The sequence below is a fragment of the Trichinella spiralis genome (genome assembly GCF_000181795.1).
Source record: "Trichinella spiralis strain ISS 195 chromosome Unknown Scfld9, whole genome shotgun sequence".
Classification (NCBI taxonomy): domain Eukaryota; kingdom Metazoa; phylum Nematoda; class Enoplea; order Trichinellida; family Trichinellidae; genus Trichinella; species Trichinella spiralis.
In genome coordinates this window covers 4287008-4306697 of record NW_003526948.1, presented here as the reverse complement: position 1 = coordinate 4306697, position 19690 = coordinate 4287008, and the positions used below count along the sequence as shown (strand labels likewise).

At 31.6% G+C, this 19690-nt stretch overlaps 8 protein-coding genes across 8 annotated transcripts; 3 read left to right on the top strand and 5 right to left on the bottom strand.

Moving 5' to 3' along the window:
* Positions 1–17: 17 nt before the first annotated feature.
* Tsp_05608a (conserved hypothetical protein) lies at positions 18–1424 on the bottom strand (the record flags this gene model as incomplete). The annotated part of the gene is made up of 5 exons (XM_003371934.1): positions 1417–1424; positions 897–965; positions 661–675; positions 331–515; positions 18–114 (listed from the first exon to the last, which is right to left on the bottom strand). Coding segments are annotated over exons 1-5 (374 nt in total), but the record flags the coding sequence as incomplete, so codon positions are not given.
* Positions 1425–2974: 1550 nt separating this feature from the next.
* On the bottom strand, positions 2975–4153 carry Tsp_05609 (dynactin subunit 5). Its single transcript, XM_003371933.1, has 6 exons — positions 4057–4153; positions 3707–3802; positions 3605–3672; positions 3412–3551; positions 3164–3378; positions 2975–3090 (listed from the first exon to the last, which is right to left on the bottom strand). Exons 1-6 carry the CDS (start codon positions 4151–4153, stop codon positions 2975–2977), a joined length of 732 nt encoding a protein of 243 aa, XP_003371981.1.
* A 548-nt stretch (positions 4154–4701) lies between these two features.
* Positions 4702–6427, top strand: Tsp_05610 (cation efflux family protein). The gene is given in 5 exon segments (XM_003371932.1): positions 4702–4764; positions 4780–5157; positions 5347–5652; positions 5764–6053; positions 6340–6427. The coding sequence occupies 5 exon segments, from the start codon at positions 4702–4704 to the stop codon at positions 6425–6427; spliced, it is 1125 nt and encodes a 374-aa protein (XP_003371980.1).
* Positions 6428–6513: 86 nt separating this feature from the next.
* On the top strand, positions 6514–6877 carry Tsp_05611 (conserved hypothetical protein). Its single transcript, XM_003371931.1, has 2 exons — positions 6514–6577; positions 6642–6877. The coding sequence occupies exons 1-2, from the start codon at positions 6514–6516 to the stop codon at positions 6875–6877; spliced, it is 300 nt and encodes a 99-aa protein (XP_003371979.1).
* Positions 6878–6992: 115 nt separating this feature from the next.
* Positions 6993–9068, bottom strand: Tsp_05612 (ThiF family protein). The gene is made up of 12 exons (XM_003371930.1): positions 8947–9068; positions 8796–8876; positions 8587–8722; positions 8425–8534; positions 8195–8281; positions 8108–8141; positions 7864–8079; positions 7585–7712; positions 7395–7530; positions 7249–7348; positions 7107–7183; positions 6993–7067 (listed from the first exon to the last, which is right to left on the bottom strand). The coding sequence occupies exons 1-12, from the start codon at positions 9066–9068 to the stop codon at positions 6993–6995; spliced, it is 1302 nt and encodes a 433-aa protein (XP_003371978.1).
* Positions 9069–9978: 910 nt separating this feature from the next.
* Tsp_05613 (peptidyl-prolyl cis-trans isomerase 11) lies at positions 9979–10977 on the top strand. Its single transcript, XM_003371929.1, has 5 exons — positions 9979–10147; positions 10196–10307; positions 10364–10456; positions 10575–10662; positions 10801–10977. The coding sequence occupies exons 1-5, from the start codon at positions 9999–10001 to the stop codon at positions 10908–10910; spliced, it is 552 nt and encodes a 183-aa protein (XP_003371977.1). The 5' UTR covers positions 9979–9998; the 3' UTR covers positions 10911–10977.
* Positions 10978–11260: 283 nt separating this feature from the next.
* Tsp_05614 (charged multivesicular body protein 4c) lies at positions 11261–13409 on the bottom strand. Its single transcript, XM_003371928.1, has 8 exons — positions 13219–13409; positions 12956–12984; positions 12698–12875; positions 12525–12639; positions 12313–12468; positions 12207–12255; positions 11455–11522; positions 11261–11407 (listed from the first exon to the last, which is right to left on the bottom strand). Exons 1-8 carry the CDS (start codon positions 13407–13409, stop codon positions 11261–11263), a joined length of 933 nt encoding a protein of 310 aa, XP_003371976.1.
* Positions 13410–16764: 3355 nt separating this feature from the next.
* Tsp_05615 (putative flagellin) lies at positions 16765–17049 on the bottom strand. The gene has a single exon (XM_003371927.1). The coding sequence runs from the start codon at positions 17047–17049 to the stop codon at positions 16765–16767; it is 285 nt and encodes a 94-aa protein (XP_003371975.1).
* Positions 17050–19690: the final 2641 nt, after the last annotated feature.

Here is a 19690-nt window from a genome sequence, read left to right as displayed (position 1 = left end):
TCTGCTTCGTGTGGTACTCGATCTGATTAGTATGGTCCTCGTTATGCTTCGTGTCGTCCGCGATCTGCTTCGTGTCGTCCGCGTTTTCACTTTTCCTTTCTTCATTAGTCATATCTGTAAGAATGGTAAATGTTAAATCAAAACTTTTCGCACTTTATTACACAGTGGAATTAAAAAATTGAACAAAGAATTTGGAAATGAAAGAAGTAACTGATTTTCAATTAAAGATAACCTTAACAAAATTATTATATATAGAGAGTTTCGAAAAAAAAGTAAGAACGAGAAAACTTTAAATACCTTCAACAATTAAAAACCGACTTCAGTAGTTACTTAACGCGAACGTTTGACGTTTGAGAATGCTGTTACTTGCCACGCAAGTAAAACAAACAAGCGCACCGTTACTGATTGATGATAAAGCAAGTTTCAAGCGATCCTCATTTGCATACTGTAGCGATAGAAACCGGTTTGAGTTGATTGGAAAATTTTCTGGACGAAGAATTAATTCTAATCGAACGCTATGAAATTAGGAAAATTGAAACCTCAAGCACAGCGAATGACCTACATAAATGGAACTCATCGCAAAATCTTTTCACTAAAATATAAGCACACTCGCTGCCAATGCTGACAAACAAAGTTAATCAAACAAAAAACGTAATTTACCGAATGTATCTGATGCTACGAAATTTGAAAAAATAATTTAAAGTGAAAATAATTAATTTTCAAACTTTCTAAACATGAAGTCATACTTAATCTCAATATAAAAATCAAAAAGAACAATATCTCACTCATATATTACATACTAAAAACTTGCGTAATTTCATTAAAGTAAAGAATAACTTCACCCTTCCGAAGTATGCTTATCCCTGCTTCACAGATTCACAAGAAATGGCATTTACCTATTGCCTTCTCTTGTTCTGCTTCGTGCCGTCCGTGTTTTCACATTTTCTTTGCTCCATTCTTTGAACCTGTAATAATGATATTAAATCAAAACTATCCTCACTTTATCACAAAATAGATTTACAACAAATATAATAATTAAGTGCTATCTAATTAAAAAATAATTGGTTACATAATGAGTAAACAAAGTTTAAAAAAATGACAAGCAGAAAAGTGGAATACTTGTCTGTAAATCTGAAGCGGCCTTCAGCAGTTACTTAACGCCCGTAATGAACTCAGAGAACGTTCAACGATGCTACCAATTGCCACGTAAATTAAACAAACAAACGCACCCTTACTGATGATAAGGCAGCGTTGTGGCGATCCTTATTTGCATAATGCAGCGTTAGAAACCGGTTTTTAGTGCGTTAGAACTTTTGGCTGAAGATGAAGTCTAACCTAAGCCATAATATGAGCAGAAGAAATGCACTGCTAAATTCTATCAATAAGGAAAGGACTATTTGAAAATTTAAAAATGACCTTGACATTTACAATTCAGTCAAAATATAAACTATCTGACAAAAAACGCCATAACAAAGCAAAATTCATTTAGACAAAACACACCTACGTATTTTTGAAAATTTTCTTAAATCAGAAAAACAAGTAGCTGAAATGAGGCTAATTTTAAGTGAACAATTTGCAGGCAAAAGCTTGCTTATGGTCAATTGAAAGTACATGTTAGTTATTGCAAAGGTGATTTTCGAAAGCCCATATTTTAATAATAGATGAACAATGCGTACAGGGTGTATTTAATGAAACTGAATTGTACGGAAATTTGGCGTTTATTATGTCACCCATTATCTGATTTTGAGAATTATTCATACAATATGTTGAGAAATTACGCTCAATATCGATTCTCAATAATATAGTTAACTAATTAAAACTTAAAAATGAAAAAACTGCCACTTACTGCTAATTGCGCCGTCTACTCATTTTTGATGTTCATGCTGTTTCCTTGTTGATTAAAAAATTATTTTTCAGATATTATTCCAAAAAATAATAATGAATAAAAAGCAAAAATAATGTTTGGCTTCAATGTTTGCCTTCAGTCAATTTTCCAATCAAAACGCTGAGCTACCATCCACGGACGGCCTCAAACTGAAATGATTTCCATTATGTCAATAAAGCAAACGACCTCGCATGCAAATTTTTATTTTATTCATTTCTGCTGATAAATATGGCTACTGTACATTTTTCATTGATCGGCAAAAAGAAATGCAGGGTTTGGGCGAAATTTGTCCAGTTGTTGTAGAATAATGGGCTTCTAGTGTTGACACTCTGCCTACGTCAATACATAGTTAAGCTTGCCACTTGATTTGGGATCTTGAGAGCTATGCAACTAGGAACTAGGAACTATACGTTTGTTGTACTTCTCTATTCATTTGTTATCGACTGATGCCCATAAAGCCCATTTTTGGATTCCGAGGTGTTTCTCGAAAATTGCAAATTTCATGGGCGCATTTTGAAATATCATACAGTTAATGAAGAAAAGAATCATTGTATTTTTAAAGTATTAATGACCGATTATTTTATATATTTTCAACAAAGCAAAATTTTTTGTGTAATTGTACCTACATTTTTCATACTGTAGCATCTGTAATGATTTGTATTTTGTGGTTTTATGCATATTTGTTAAAATCGAAAAATAAAAACTTTTGTCAATGAAAGGCATGAACGAGTGAAATAAAGATAAATAAATGTATTCTAGCAAAACTGAAACCTGAACATATTTATATAAGCAGCTCCCAATGTAGAGAATAAGATTAATTAATGTGCTTAAATCTTATAAAACATTAGTGACTGTCGTTCAGCGAATTTGCAATTTTTTACTTAATCAATCTGTAAAATATATGAACATTGTAATAAAAGAACGAGAACCATTAAAGCATAGCGCTACAATTACATGCATGAATTATTATGCACAAATAACGTAAAGCAGGATAACTTTGCATGATGCAATTTGTTTATTAGAGATATTTCAGTAGTCAACTAGAATTTTATTACTTTGTGTTTTTTATAATTTTTAGTATTATTTCGACTATCTCTTGGCCGCTTTTAAACCCTTTGGATAAGGACGAAAATTTGTATGTATGCCTTGCATTATATCAATCATCAAGTTTTGGGTACAATTAGGAAGAAAACCAACAATTTTACCTAAAATACATTAAAATATTTTAAAAAAATAACTAAAAACTTAAATAGCGCATTATGAAGGCTGATGAGAAACCTGGATTGCCACTCATTCGAACGAAAGGAGGAACAATTGTTTGGGCAGGTAAAACAGTATTATCTTCCAAAACGCAACAGTCTTTGATAATGCAATATTCACCGATGACACAGTTCTTGCCAATGTGAACGTACGATCCAATTCGAGTGCACTGAATTACTGAATTATCATCAATGTAAACATAATCACCAATTTTCAACGGCAACACTGAGTATCTGAAACTTTTTTTCATTAAAAATGTGACTAACGAGCTCTTTAAATTGTCCAACCCATCAGTAAACATCTTGCGAGCTGGCATTAAAACCGTGTCGCATCCGATGTAAGAAAATTTGCCTATCTGAACAGTGCTTCGATTTGCCCGAATAACAGATCCTTCTCGAATAATAGACTAAAAAAACACATTTTTAGTGAGTGTTAAACGGATGTAACACACTGTCATACTTTTCCTTTCAGCATAATATTTTGACTTCCCGATAATTCAGAACGAATGCTAATTTTATTTCCCGATGCTAGCAGCAAATATTCCTTTTTATTGAAATAAACCACCGGTGGCTCCATGCCAACTCAAACCAGTAGATGCAGTATCGCTATCAGCTGACCTTGGAATGTATAATAATTTCAGTTCACAAGCTACCTGGTCTTAAAAAATAATTCTGCCATTCCATTCAGTCACTCTTTTCAAGTTTATTACCGTAAAAAGAAATGCAGGTTTTGTTTCTGTTTTTCATCAGTTGCTGTGCATATTGTTAACAATTCATAGAAGGAAAATCTTTCTTCAAGTTAGTTCCTCTGTTCAATTTTGCCTAATCAGAATCTATCGATGCCTGAAACTTGAAAAGCTTAGTTTCATTATCAGACTGCAATGCAAACTGAAAAACAAATATACAAACAACCCAATATACATTTCCCTTTGTCTGCTTCCATTTTATCACGCGCTTTTTCACATACTATTTCCCAGCAATAAAGATATTTTGACCTTGCCTTTGTCATCAGATGTACGTACATGCGCAGCTTATTCATCGATGTCATAGTGTGGCTTTGTATGGCTAACTCATCATATTATGCGGTGTAACTTGTGCATTCAATTTCTGCTTCCATTTCACGCAGCGAAACAAATAAATAAATATATAATTAATCACAATAAAAGAGATAGAATGTTACAATATATAGTGCGGTGACAGTCAGGTATAAAGAAATATCTTATCAGCTTATGCAATAATTTTATATTAAAACTATGTAAAATAAATTTAAAAAATGCACAGCTCAAGTTCAAAGTATGAATTTAAAATGGTAATAATATTTTTAAGCATATCATCATTTTGGTATAAATAAGCAAACGACATTTTACGATGCGCTGCTAAACGGAATTCGAATTGAGCTCATCATTAATTAGTTGCAGTCTATGTAAATAAACAACGATAATTATTTTAAAGCAATTTACTTTGTCGGTGCTAATATTTGCTTAATGTTATCATTTCTTATCAACTTTAACAAGAGAACAGATGCCATCAGTGGTGAGATTACAAAATTTTATTTAAATGCCCTTCCGACTATTGCAAGCTTGGTACTTTTGCAAAATTCGACTCTGTAATTTCATTTTTGTAAAATAATACCAGAACATGGTTCCGAATTTATGCAAAAATGTCAAGCCGTTGATAACAACGACACCGGCTTTCATGGAAAGAGCAGCTAAAGTGCAATCGAACAGTCAAGTACGTCGATATTACTGGCAACAAGCGGAACTGTTACGCAATTTTGAAAAAGATCAAGCAGATATGTGCTTAATTCATAGAACGTCAACATCATACAAGGAAGAGCTCGATGAAAAATCTCGAGCTTGCATTGCTGAACGCCTCGCAAAAGCCACACTGCTCTTGAACGTCAGCTTGCTCGTTTTGAAAGCCATCGTCGTTTACAAATCCGGCTCTTATGCCGTTCTCAGTAATGTTGTCGATTCAGCGGTGGATGTCACTTCAGGTCTAATTATCTGGTGGGTCAGTGAGGCAATTCGAACCAGAGATTTGCACATCTATCCCAGGGGTCGAACACGTCTGGAACCACTGGCTTTGTTTTTGATCGCCTTCATCATGGGCCTGGCATGTTTACAGGCAAGTTGTCATTTCATTTCATCAAAATTGATTATTTACTTCATTCAATTGATTGCTTGTTTATTTGCATTGCAGGTAATTTTCAAATCTCTGGAAGCCATAATTTCTCAAACGGTGGAAACTTATCTTGAAAAGAGCACGTTAATGATAATGATTTTGACAGTTTTAACAAAATTTACAATGTGGACAATTTGCAAGCGTTTTTCAGACGCCAATTTACAAATTTTGGCCAAAGATCATTTTAATGATTGTATTTCAAATTTTTTTGGTATTCTTTTTGCCATGCTTGGTCAATATTTGTGGAATTACTTGGATCCACTGGGGGCAATTTTGATCAGTGCTCATTTGCTTTGTACGTGGATTGAAACGGCAAGTGAACAAGTAAGTTATAGAAATTTTATTTCATTATTTTAAATATGTAATTAAAAAAAACATTCGAATTAAGAATTTAAATATTTTCAATCAACACTCTTAAGTTGGTTTTTCTCTCAGGTGAGCATAATTTCTGGCAAAACAGCCAGCCCGTTTATAGTAAGCCGCTTGATCAAGGTCTGCTTGGATCACGAACCATCGCTGAGACACATCGAGACCGTGCTAGCTTACCATTACGGTCTGAAATATTTGGTTGAAGTGCACGTCGTTTTGGATGAACAACTCAGTTTGAAAGAGGCTCATGATATTAGTGAGTCGTTGCAGAGAAAAATGGAAAATCTACAGTACGTCGAACGGGCATTTGTTCATGTGGATTATAATTTAGATCACAAACCGGATGATGAGCACAAGTCGAGTTAAAAATGATTACTAATTAATATTATTTTTACATTTTGAAAAGACAATATACAAAAAATAATTACAACGAAATTATGCAAAATTGATTTCTTCTTCAGACAGAATTTCAAAAAATACTGATTCCAATATTTTGAAAAGTACTCTTTCGAAAAATAAAAGTATATTTTAGCAAGAAAATAAACAATTTAATAAAAATAAAATGAGTATTCAAAATTTCAAGCTCGAAATTGCTAACAATTTCTACTTAAATATATCAAATAAATATTTAAATTGAAAAAGTATAACTTTGGCTATGCGTCTGGAAATGCAAAAATGCGGGTCGCAGTTGGAAACACGATCTGAAGGTAACAAGGGCGCCCAAAGGTAACGCTGAGCTTTAAAATGTAGGTTGAAATGTAAAATTTATAATAAAAATGCAACTCCTAATATCAACTACAATTTCCAGTTTTCAAAATGAGGTACTGTTGGTTATTCGTCGTTGCCACAGCCGTACAATTTTCCGCCTCTTTCATTGACGGTATGTTATGTCAGATAACAAAAAACATTTTTCAACTTATCTTTTATATAAAAAAATATTTAAGCTATTCCCTTGATCGATTATGTAAAAATGCTTTCACCATATTATGCATTGCATACGATTCCTCCACCTATTTTTCGGCTTGATCAAAGCGACGATACTGTGGTCAGCTATTCAAGCAACTTCAACCTGGATTTTGACAGTAGCAGTCGTCCGATAAAAGTTACCTCGAGCTTCAAAAAACGAAATCCCAATAATTTTGGTTTTTATTTATTACCTAATGCCGGAAACATTGTTTAATCAATCACGAAATAAAACATAAAAAAATTGCCTCACTTTCACATAATCACGTTGTAAACAATGAACATATTTCATTCAACAAATGCCAGTAATCACAAGCATATGAGAAACAGTTTCACAGGTTTTTCATGCGTTTCCATAATTCTTCTACACTCAACTGATCCAACTCATCCGCTTCATCACCTTCATCCTGTAAAACCAAGAAATTTTTGCTTTCAACTTAACACACCATGTGCAATATGATTACTTTGCTATATTTTCCTGCACTTTCTGACTTCTCCAAATCTCCTTCAAGCACTTCAATTCCTATAAAACATCCTCATAAATCCATAACTTTGAACCACATTCATAATTCATGTTGTTAAATATACCCCAAGGATTTTCTGAATGTTTTAACGTGGATTTTTGTTCCACTTCAACAGGCTCCGCACTTTCTTCTTCCTCAAATGATAAGACAATATCAAGCATAAACTGCTATTCGATAATATTTAAAATTTTTTCTTGCACTTTTACGTACAACAAACTCTTTCTGTCTCAGTTGGCATATTGTGTCGTCACAATTTGGATTCGGCTTGATTACATATGTTGGAAAAAAATCTTCCAAACTGTTATATCCCAAATAGTAGGATACTTTTCCAAACTTGAGAAGATATCTTAAAAAACAACAACAAAAATAACTCACATTCATTATGTTGAAATTTTCTTACTTGAGCACGTTCTGTACTAACAAACCAGCAATCACTCCCATCGTCGTTGGTAAACTTGCTGCACAAACGCCCTCTTTTTTCAACGTTTTCTCATCAATTTTCGATGCAACAACAAGAGGTGGTGCACACTAAAACCAAAGCTTAATTCCATACAACAATTTTCATAAGTGATGATAATTCAAAAAAAGAAAACATAAATCCCCAACTTTACGCATTAAACAATTACCCTAATCACATAATAATCACGAACCCCTATACATATATGTTTGTATCATTTACAATTTCTAATTTGTAAAATGCATTGCCTACCGCAAAACATGCCGTTTTTCCAGGAATTATGAATTGCATATGTCCCGATACTGCATTTTCACTAACACCCGATTCAAACCAGCGTTGATTCAACTCATTGCATGCCTGAGCATTAAAAATTAACGTAAGAAAATATGGCTCACAGAATATTGAAATGCTATCGCACTGTATTGATGGCCATTCGAGCTTCAAAATTATCAACACAACTTAACACCAAGTCCACTTGTCCTCCATGCAAACTGCCACATCTGCAATTTGTAAAATTAGCAAACTATATATAAAACAAATGCAAACAACTTACTTAATTAAATGCAATAATTTGTTAAAATTCTCCATTGTTATGATATTACAATTATAACTGTCTACTTCAACGTCTGGATTAATATCCCTAAAAATCAAGGTAAAACATTACTTTAGTAACAGAAGATAGTAGAAAAGAAATATTTGTTAAGATATTAAAAAATTAATTATTAGACGAAAAATTTTCACATTATTTATTCGCCCATTTGAAACTTCTCAAATCAAACTTACTGAAGTGTTGTTTTCGCTGCTTCTACTTTGGACATGCCTGCCTGATGAGGTTGAAAGAATAAACGATTCATATTCGCCATTTCCACTTTATCATAATCAATAAGAATTAACTGCAATAAAGTATATGAATCAGTGTAAACCAAAAAATAAAACAATAAAAACCTTTCCAATTCCGCAACGAGTCAGCATTTCAGAAACAACACTGCCAACACCGCCTATACCAACAATGATAATTGTAAAATTTCTAATATTTTCATAGTTTTTAACAATGCCCATACGCTTCAAAGCCATCAGTCGACTACAAAAAATGTTCTTTATTTATGTTCTGCTTAATATAAAGTAGTACAAATATATAAGCATTTAACTATTACATGTTCTCTGTTTTCATATTTATAAAAATTTTACATATATGTTTATACAATGAAAGATAATCTTTGTTGTTTACGCGTAGTCTAAAATGAAATTTTCTATTTTATGTAACTGAAAGGTTATAACATAAAAAATAAAAAGTATATTAAATACCTGTATGGATTGGAATCGGTAACTTCGCTACTCATTTCGGAAATCTTTTCACGTCGAACTGTTTTTGTGCCCACAGTACCATGGCTTGATTTATCTGCCCTGCAGATTTCATTAGAAGCCATTTTTTAATTTCACTTCACTAAAAGCAATTTCAATCGGTGAATAAATAAATACTCCAAAAACGCTTTCCTGATATATAAATGAATAAACCTGTACAGTAGCAAATGAAATGTACAGCACGCCAATTCAGCTGAGTTTACCTAAGCAAGACAACACAAATGAAACTGTACAATTATAAAGAATTCAAGATTTATATTAATCTTCATGTTTGTGTAGTAATAATTAAACTTTAAAAAATAACAAATAAAATGATAAAAATATTTAATAAAACAGCTTCATCTGCTTATATTTTCAGTCTAACTTGAACAAGTACAACTGTTTATTTCTACAGTATACTACAGTTTTCAGTTATTTTCAGAAAAGGTGTTAAAACACTAAAGTAATATAATAAGTAAGATTATAAATAAAGCAACAACATACTTGCGCTCGTCAGTAATTGTTTTACCATTTAAAAAGGCAAATAAATTTCATCATTTAGTGCCATCAATGTACATTTCATTGATTTATTCATGATATTGAATTAAAACGATAAAATAGTTTTATTTTAGTAGAAATTTATTATGAATATTTTTTAAATTAAATAATAATTTTATTGGATTTAATCTTACTTTTCAAATTACAGTTGTTTTAAATTACAGTTAAAGGTTGAACTTCCTTATCACTTTAACTTAGTTACAACTGCTTGTTGCAGATAAAAGATAAGAGTTTTATTAATTTTTTTATGTTCATGTTTTTCTTATAAATTTTACGATCTTTAAATATTGTATTTTTTGTTATATCCGGTTGACAAATGTTCCATTGTAGGGAGTGCTATCTATTCTATTCATTTTAGGTGATGTAGGTGATCTGCAAATTTACACTTTTGTTTGCAGTTTTTAAACTGTTAAACTTATTTATATTAACATTCCGTTTAAGCATTGTTTCTACTAAACATGAGCGACTGGAAGGCTGTCAGAGAAACTTTAAGGCACCCGGACAATCCAGTTGTATTTTTCGACATTCATGCAAATGGTATTGATATTGGTCGAATTAGAATGGAATTGTATGCCGATGTTGTTCCAAAAACTGCCGAAAATTTTCGGTATTTCAACGAAGCTATTAATATTTTATTTAATTGTACATTTTTTAGGCAGCTTTGTACTGGCGAGTATCGCAAAGATGGAGTTCCTGTAGGCTACAAAAATTCCATTTTCCATCGTGTTATTAAAGACTTTATGATTCAGGGCGGCGATATTGTCAACGTATTGATTTGACTGTTTTCTTCTGTAAATGATTATAGAACTTTTTATCATTTCAGGGCGATGGAACAGGAATGATGAGCATTTATGGAACTAGCTTCGCTGACGAGTGTTTTGAATTGAAACATTCAAGTCCTGGAATTTTGTCGATGGTGCGTATATTTATGTAAAATGAAATAGCTTGTACATAATATTGAATCATCAATGATATCATAATTTTGATTATCAAATCGAAAACTGTAACTCAATTGTAAAAATTTCTGTATTTAGGCAAATGCTGGGAAAAATACAAATGGCTGTCAATTTTTTATTACATGCTCAGCGTGCCAGTTTTTAGATGGAAAGCATGTTGTTTTTGGTAATTTTTATTTCATTATCTCAATATTTCATCTCAATTAATAGTTCTTTATTAATTTAAATAATAATCAGCTAATGAACAATTAAGTGAGAGCATTATTTATAAAGAACTTATTTCTACATTTTTTCTTATGTTTAGGTCGTGTTATTGATGGATTGCTTACCGTGCGAAAAATTGAAAACACGCCCACTGGACCGAACAACCGACCGAAAATACCTATCGTTATAGCTATGTGTGGTCAGATGTAATAATAATTTAACCGAATATTTAATTAAAACTTGGATTATGATAAATCTGTATGGATAAAATTTATTTTAAGACGTTTTTTTGGCATCGCTACATCATATTATTATTACATTATGTTTATGAATCACACTTTTTTCTAATCCTGTATAATACTTTATATTTTAATAATATAGATTTAATTCGTCATAAGTACTACTTTATAACATAATGTATTTATTTAACATACATAGTTTACATAACATAATATATACAGCTCGAGATTTGTCATTCTCTACACTAGTTATAATGGCAGCAGATTGCTCTAATACTATTCGCTAGCTATTAATTAACCTCTTTCGTCGTTCTCTATGACCTATATACTGTCTTCTGTGTACTTTTGTACATTCTGACTCATATAATGTATTTGGTGCCATCTTGGGCAACTTCCACCTATCAAACCTGGCACCGTATCGGCGTGTGACGGATGAACTTGTATTGCATATGTGCCGCCACTGTCGTACTGTAGGTCAATCAATAAAAAATGCATAATTACAACATTAGTAAAACCGAAAACGAATGAAACTGTTGAGCAGGAGAAACATTTGTGATTCGAACAGTGACATTTGCCGCTGTATCTTAAATAAATCACATCTAAACGTTTTGAATCGGAATAATAATGAACAACCGATGTCAACAATAAATGATAAGAATTACAGTTTTTTCAAAACAAGGAAGTTATCGATCGCAAGTTCACACTGTAAAATTATCCATTTCAAACTTCAATTTCTTTAACTATAACCACATTGACATGCGTTAAAAACTATTTACTCATTAAATAGTATATCAGACTGTGTACTTATTTATGGTCGTGAAAAACCATTTCTCCCAAAACTTGGTTTCATGAAGTAAAAAAGCTTACTGTTGATTCTAAAATGATTGCTTAGATCAAATCCAGGACCACTGCAAATTGAGAATAATCCACAATAAAGCAAGAATATTCAAAAATAAACTTCTAAAACATATAAAACGTTTATTTTTTTATAAATGACAAAACATTCTTGACTATTAGCATTCTTCAAATAGTGAATGTTGATACAGTAAGTAATTTGTCCTTGAATCAGTAATTTATTAGAACACTTAAAATGCATTACAACAAATTTGATTTAAAGAAACTACAAAAAACACCTTACAGATCAACTTTCACTGGTAAAGAAAAAAGCAGCAAATAATTAAACTGCGTAATGTTAAATAAAAATACAAGATTTCATTCATCATTTTGTTTTAGCAGCAAATGAAGCGACATTGTTTAATTTTTTAACATGCCCAAGCTTTCAACTCTTTCAGCACTTCATCTTCCTCGTGACTCTGCTTTGATGCTAGAGAAAGAAAAAAAATTTACACATATGACAGTTCAGAAAATAAAACATTAGTAACTGTACATGAATCAGTTTGAGAAGCTTCCTTAATTTCAGGAGAAGTCGTGGATGGAACATCGGGAAGTTTCGGAGTTGGAGCAACGTTTAATAACTGCTTATCCAATTCTTCTTGTTCCAGTTCCTCCAATTCCGCCATCAAGTCATCCTTAAAACATAAGTACATAGATAAAAAAAACGTAATAAACTAAAATCAAGCGAAACCTCATCGACATCTTGATTCAAACCAATCGGATTTGAAATCGCTTCCGAAATTTCGTTTGCTACATCTTGTTGCTCTGAAATGTCGTCCATCAAATCGTGAACTTTGTCAACGTCCCTAAACAATTGCATTCACAGAATAAACACAGAAAGCATTAAAATATCAACGCCTTTACATATTGTTATGTGCAGTCTTCAAAGCTTTCGCAGCATGCCCCATGACGTTTAGCACTTCCGTATTCGTGCTAGCATTTTCTAATGCTTCCCGTTGAAATTCAATAGTAGCCAATGTACCATCAATCTGCTGTAGCTGCTTTTCATACTGCTTCTTCCTTTTCAATGCATGTAAAGCTACTAAAAAGTTTACATTCAAACTATTTTCCATGTATACTTAACACAGTTTCTATGATTTACAATATTCGAAATTTATAAACGATAATAAACAAAATCGGATATTTTAAAACTAAAAAAAAAAAACAAAAAAAGTGAAATAAACAAAATGAAAGATGTAAGATAAACCTGTTTTATAACAAACAGATGGATTTCTTTTGTTCAAAATATAAAAATTAAATCAATGATGAAATCTATTACACCTAAATATAAACAATTACACAATATGACTTTCCTCACAAACAATATGCAATAGAAAACGTATAATATTAAAAGGACATTTAACTCTAATAATATTCCTTCTAACTCACATCTTTTATTCTTAGTTCCGTATCGTTTAGCAGTAGCAAGCTCTGATTCAATCTTTTTCTCTAAATATTCCTGCTTCTTAACAAGCATTTCTTCAGTTTCTCGAAGGCGCTGAATCGCCTCCTGTGGTGTAGGGGCCACATCTCTTTTTTTACTATTACCACCAAACACTCTGCTAAACCAAGCCATCGTAAAACAAAAGACGATGAACAAAAAATCAAGATGATATTTCTTACAGTATGAATAAAATGATAATTTGTAATATGCAGGCACAAATTTTTTTAATAAATACATGATTCATTGTTTATATTTGAAAATAAAAAACAGACAAATATTCGTTGTAAAATAATTTTTCATGAAATAAAAATATGCTAATTATTATGTGCAATAATTTTCATTCTATACTGTTTTTTAAATTGTATTGTTCTATGAATTGTGTCACTATAAATTTATGAAACAAATAATTATTAACTTTATGTTATAAAAGTTTTACGTTGAATTTTAGAATAATAAACAGCAATTTTCTTTTGCTAATAGCTTTTAGACACAGTAACTTTCTTTAAATACAGATTTGTACTCAATGTACTACAAATTCAAAATGAATAATGTAAACTGGAATGTATTTTTCTTTAATATCCAGTTTCACTGTAATTTATAAAATTACTGTTATGACAATTAATATTCAATATTAATGTAAAGTCCATCAGCAATATGTTTTGATTCTTCACTGTTTGAAATAGCGTATTCTTAGAAACACATTGAAACAAATCGACCGAACAATACATAATGCATCACCAGTTTTCAACAGTTTAAAAATTAGTTACGAAAAAAAGTGTGCGTACAAATAGCAGCAGCTGTTTAAGTACTGACTGGTAGCTATTTTTGAGCATAGCACAGACTGGTGTTTTTATCTAATTATAATTCATTTCATGAGCTAGCGCTATATTCTTTTATTTTTTATATCTTAAAACATCATTGTACATATGAAATTGCATGTTTGTAACTGAATACATGCACGATTATGTCCAATTTTTAATCGCTGGAAAATACAATATTTCGCATTTATCTTCAGTAAATTGTTTTCACAGATGTGACTTATTTCTAGAGCATGCACTTCTAGTCAAGCAATCACTGGGTACTTTACGTGGTTATTGTTTTTATGCCCAAAATAAACCTGTTTATGTTTTTTATACAATACTGTCATTTTATTTTATATTCATTCATTTAAATAATACATTTCAATCATATGAAATGAATTCAAAGTAAAATTTTAAGGTAAGCCATCTTGTTTTGAACATTTTTCTGCAGTTAAAGTTAAGAAAAAATAGGCAACTTCTGAATGCCATGCGTGTGTCGCTATGCATAAAAATTGTACATATGTAATGATTGCATCAGTGGTAAAGGGCAAATAAAATAAATTTATGTTGTACAATCTGTGAGTGAAATTATATAAATGTAACAATATTTTGAAATATATCAGTCTTGTGAATTTATTCCAGTAACATTCAATTTGTAAATTTTCTTTTATTTGAAACTTAAAAACAGCGATATTTACAGTTGTACAAGCAAATAGACAAATTTACAGAGATGATAACAAATTTGAACTTGCCCATGAAATGTTTCAATTAAATTTTAATGATATATTGATTTTATAAATAGTAACCATTTTAAAGAAGTTCATTCTTAATTTGAACATAAACTGTGATATAATTTTTTACATAAATATCACTGAAAATTCTGCCACTTCTTTTTGCAAAGATGTGGATTCTTTGAAAGTTGTATCAGTGCTATTTTACCGTTTAAAGTTTAAAAACAAAAATAAATCTAAATGAAACAACTATCACTGTATATATTTTGAAAATAAACGATGGGCAACAGCGTATCTTTTCATTCTTTAGTAAACACAAAATTTTCCATCAGTTGGATAAAAACGATTGTATTAAAATTAATAATGTCAACTTTGTTATTTTTTAATTAATATTTTGACATCGTATTAAAAATATTAAACTACTAATTAGAAGCAGAAGCGTTTTCCCACTCTGCCATCTCAGAATATAATGAGGTTGTGCAAAAGTTCAATAACTGCATTGCGAATCCCGTTGTAAGCGTACAAAAGAGGTCAATTACCATATTAAAAATAAATTTGTCACAATTTATGAAGAAATAATTTATTTTATAAAATTATAAACATTTATGAAGATAAATAAATTTTTTATATTTACATAACAGTTCATTGAAATTTGAATTTTTCTTTCAAATCCATAAACGCATATGTAGATCTGGCGTAAAAAGTCAAAATTAATAAAAATACGATAAATATTTGATAGATTTAAAGAAAATGTATTAAATTTGGTGATTTGGTATTATTTTTACACTTAATTTAGGCTGTTATTTAGGGGAAAAATGCGATATTACAGTAAGACAACGATAAATCTTGAATGTCAAGAACGACCGGCTACTGAAGCGGCGTGATCAAAGAGAATCAATAGTAACCGGTGACGGTTGACTTTGCGAGAATGTGTCAGCTCAGTGTTTTTACTCTCCGTTTGCTGTCTAAAGCGGATGTCCGCTTGGCTGCTATTCGGGGACTGCCCCAATGAATGCCTGAATTTCGTTGGTGCTACATTATCATTATTTAGGATCACGTTCGCTAGTGTATTTTTATTTTTTAACTGCATTTTTTAACGTTGCTTATGTCGACCGCCGGCAAGCTGGCAGAAGAAGCGGCCAGCGAGGAATTCATATCTTGTGCGACGCGTCCACCTGCTATTGGTAAGTGATTTCTTTGTCTTTCTTGTTGCCGTTTTTCAAATATTTGATTTACCTTTGGCTTTTGACGTTTTGGCAAGGCATGGAAACTATGGACAGCATTTGATTATTTTATTACTTTTTGTCATTTTGTTTTGTTTAGCTTATTTTTTGTTGTTGTTGCTATTTTACTTTGCACAAAAAGCGGCTTTGTCGAGAATTTATAGCTCTATCTATAGACAGCATTTTGGCCTGTTTCATTTGCGTATTTTTACCGATGCATTCATTCACCACATTTTTATTGCCATCGGGAAGTCGAATGGCTGCGGCATTTCAGCTCGTAAACATTTATTTAAGCTTACCCGACTCGTAATTTTCTAGTCATTTGTCCCACAGACACAGTTAATTTATGCGAAGTGGTTTTCATGGTGAATTGAAACTTTCTTTTCTGTGCGCTTTTCAAGCTTTTTCTGTTCAAATAATTCAGGACAGTTTCAGCGGTTTTATTTGTGCTATGTTTGCTTTTTGTTTATCGATGTGGTATTATTGCTACTTTGAATTATTTTCTTCTTTTCACTTTCCTATGTACAGTAACAGCGAAGCTGATTTTCGAAAGCTTGTTTTTTTCCCCCTCGCATACCACAGTATGCCAGTTGATTGTCGGTTTTGTTTCAAATCTGGGGTCAGACTCGTTGACAGCATATGGCGACCACTGTTGATGAGCTAGATGCTTTTGAGGGCAATTCTGGGCGGCTGACCTTTGATCAGCCGGATTTAGAAGGACGCCACATGCTTGTCATCGGCTTGGCTTACTTTTCATTTTATGCTTTTGACCGTGTCGATTTGGTGGCTTCAACTCTTCGCTGCCCGTAACACGACCTCTTGGTAGACATTCATTATCTGGCACTGGGTAAACAATAGTTGCCCAAATAGAACTAGCTGACCACGATCTCGGCGGATAGACAATCTCCGATAAACCACCGTAACTGATAATGAGGTTGTGACTCTGTTCGAACTGCTCCAATTGCCGATGGGGCAAGGTGCGAATTGTCTGTCCACTGTTCTGCGGTTTTTTTTTCATTGCAACACTGAATTGTTGTTGTTATTTTTTTAAATTGATATCAATCTGATCCAGATGTTGGTTAGCGTTTTGACGTTTGATTTTAATTTAAAAAAAAGGAAGCACTTGTTTCAAATTTATTTTCTTGTTCTTTTTATCAATTCGAATGAAAATTACAAATGCGGAAACGAACATCGATTGTATATTGTTTATTTTTCGAGCTCTTGATGCTATGGGATATGGTTGTGTTAAATGGAATTTAGTTGTTGTTTTTTTTCTACAAAATGAGATATTCTTTTTTATAGATAAATTTGGACTTTGCTCATGTTTGCACTGAACATAGATGTTATACCTGTATGCATGTATATCAATTTCTGAATGAAAAAAGTATTGCGAGGTTTGCACATTTTCAATTATTTTTGTTTATTAAATTTGTATCTTGTGTTTGTGCATTAGTTTAAATAAGTTTTTTTTCTTTCTATGAGACGAATTTCAGTCTGTTTGCAACAGTGAATTGTTTCTTTTCAAAGGCAACTAGAAGTTCTTTTAATTTCCTTTTTTTTTCTTTTGAATGAAGTGCACGATGTTTGATGCGGATGCACGTTTGGATTTGAATTGCACATTATTACAAAATAAAAAAAATAAATTGTGACATCTGTTTGAGATATTAAAATTTTTTCATTTCTTTCGTTAGCACGTTTTTCATATTCAGTGCAATTCAAACATTGTTTGATACGAATGAGTTTTTAATAGACTAGTCGAGTTATGTTGATGAATAATAAGTTTATTAAAAGTATTCATTTCGCGGTATGTTGTTTATCAGTGAATGTGGGGAATTTTCATCGAGTAAAATGATGGGAAATTGTTTAAAACGATTCAGTTTTCAATGTTAGCATTTTGATTTGGCGTTGAATAGAGAATTATTTCAAATTGTTCAATGTTTGGATGTTCATTTTTTTCATTAGTGGTGAAATGTTTGAACAATTTGCAATAAAAGTGAATAATATAGAATATAGGACTGTAATAAAAATTTTTTTTTGATACAATTGGTTTAATCTGGCAGTGTTCGACGAGCCAATGTTCAATTGATACGTGTGTGATGCATTAAAATTTTTTATGGAAATTGAATAATAGGGGATCGACGACGTTGCAACAATTGTTCGGTGCTTTGAAAAGTCGAACAAGAACAACAACAACAATAAACATTAGTTCTATTTCGGCGACTTTGAAAGCAGCTAATAAAATTGCAATTGCATTTTTATTGTCCTTCTTTTTTTCTCGCCGACAATTATCCATTCAATATTCACCTTGCTTGGACTGTTGTTTTTGTTTATTTATTTATTTATTTGTTTGTTTGTTTGTTTGTTTGCTTGTTTGTTTGTTTCGCTTAACTTGGGGTTGATTTTTTTCTTTCTCTTACTTTCTTTCAACATTATACATGTTTGGTTTTCAGCTTTTCGTTATGGATGGAATTGAAAAAAATAACCAGCAGAAAAATATACATATTTTTCACAAAATGGTGGATGCATTTTGATTTCTAATATGTCAAGAGTATATAATTAAAAACTTGCGTGTTGTTGGGTATTAGCGTCACGCCGGTTTGAGCAAATGTTTACTTTGTCAGAAGTTGGACATATATGGCTATTAAATTCGTACTATTCTCCGAATCCCGGCGTGGAATTATTACACTAGGCAACATAGTGTTGCAAGCTTTGGGTTTAATAAAGAAAAAGAACAGTAAGTGAAAACGACTATAATACGCATCCATATATATATATATGTATATTTTTCTTTTTCTTCTTATTCTCACATATCCTCATTTTTTGAGCTTTCGTAATGGTATTTGTTGTTTTGCTTTTTTTTGAAACAAAAGAAAAAGTAACAGCTATTTTGAAACATCAAACATGCAACCATTCAGTTTGCAGATTATTTGAATTTTTTTTTGCGATTATACGTTTTTTCCATATAATATATATTATACCGGTAGATGTTGAAGCTTTGTTCGGAAAAAAAAAAGAAATTTTTCTTTTTAAAACACATTTTATTGCTTGGGAAATATTTGTTCTGTTTTTGTTCAATTTTTAATATTCATGAGAATTGATAAATTTTTCAATTTCCCGCTTTGTTTGTGTTTGTTTGTTTTGCTCGGTCACAAGTTACATGGTCGTCGTCGTCGTAGTGGTTGTTAATAAAAATAAGAAATAAAAAATTATTATTTTCAACGGATCGATCGTTGTTCACGTGGGCGATGGAGTAGTGCGTTTCCAGTGGTCGTAGTTGTAGCAGTTGTAGTCGCCGTCGCACCGTTAAGCACAGCATAAAAATTGCTCTTTGAACATTTCCGACTCGCGGTTCTTTGATCTTGCCGCCATTAACGGCCAGTTTTCCCTGAGCTGTTCAAATTTTTACCAGTTTGTTGATTTTCTTCGTTTTTTTTTTCGCTCCTGTAATTTGCACAATCAACTCTGCTGAAAGCTTGTCTTTGTCAAACCGCCGCAACAAATTCCATCTTCTTCTCATTATGGTCATTAATATAGGTTTGTTTGTTTGTTTTTTTGAATGTGATTTTGCATGAAATTATTTTTTTTTAATTTTCTCATTTTATTTAAATATATTTGTATTGTCGCTGTCGTATTTTCGATGATATATATATATTTTTTTT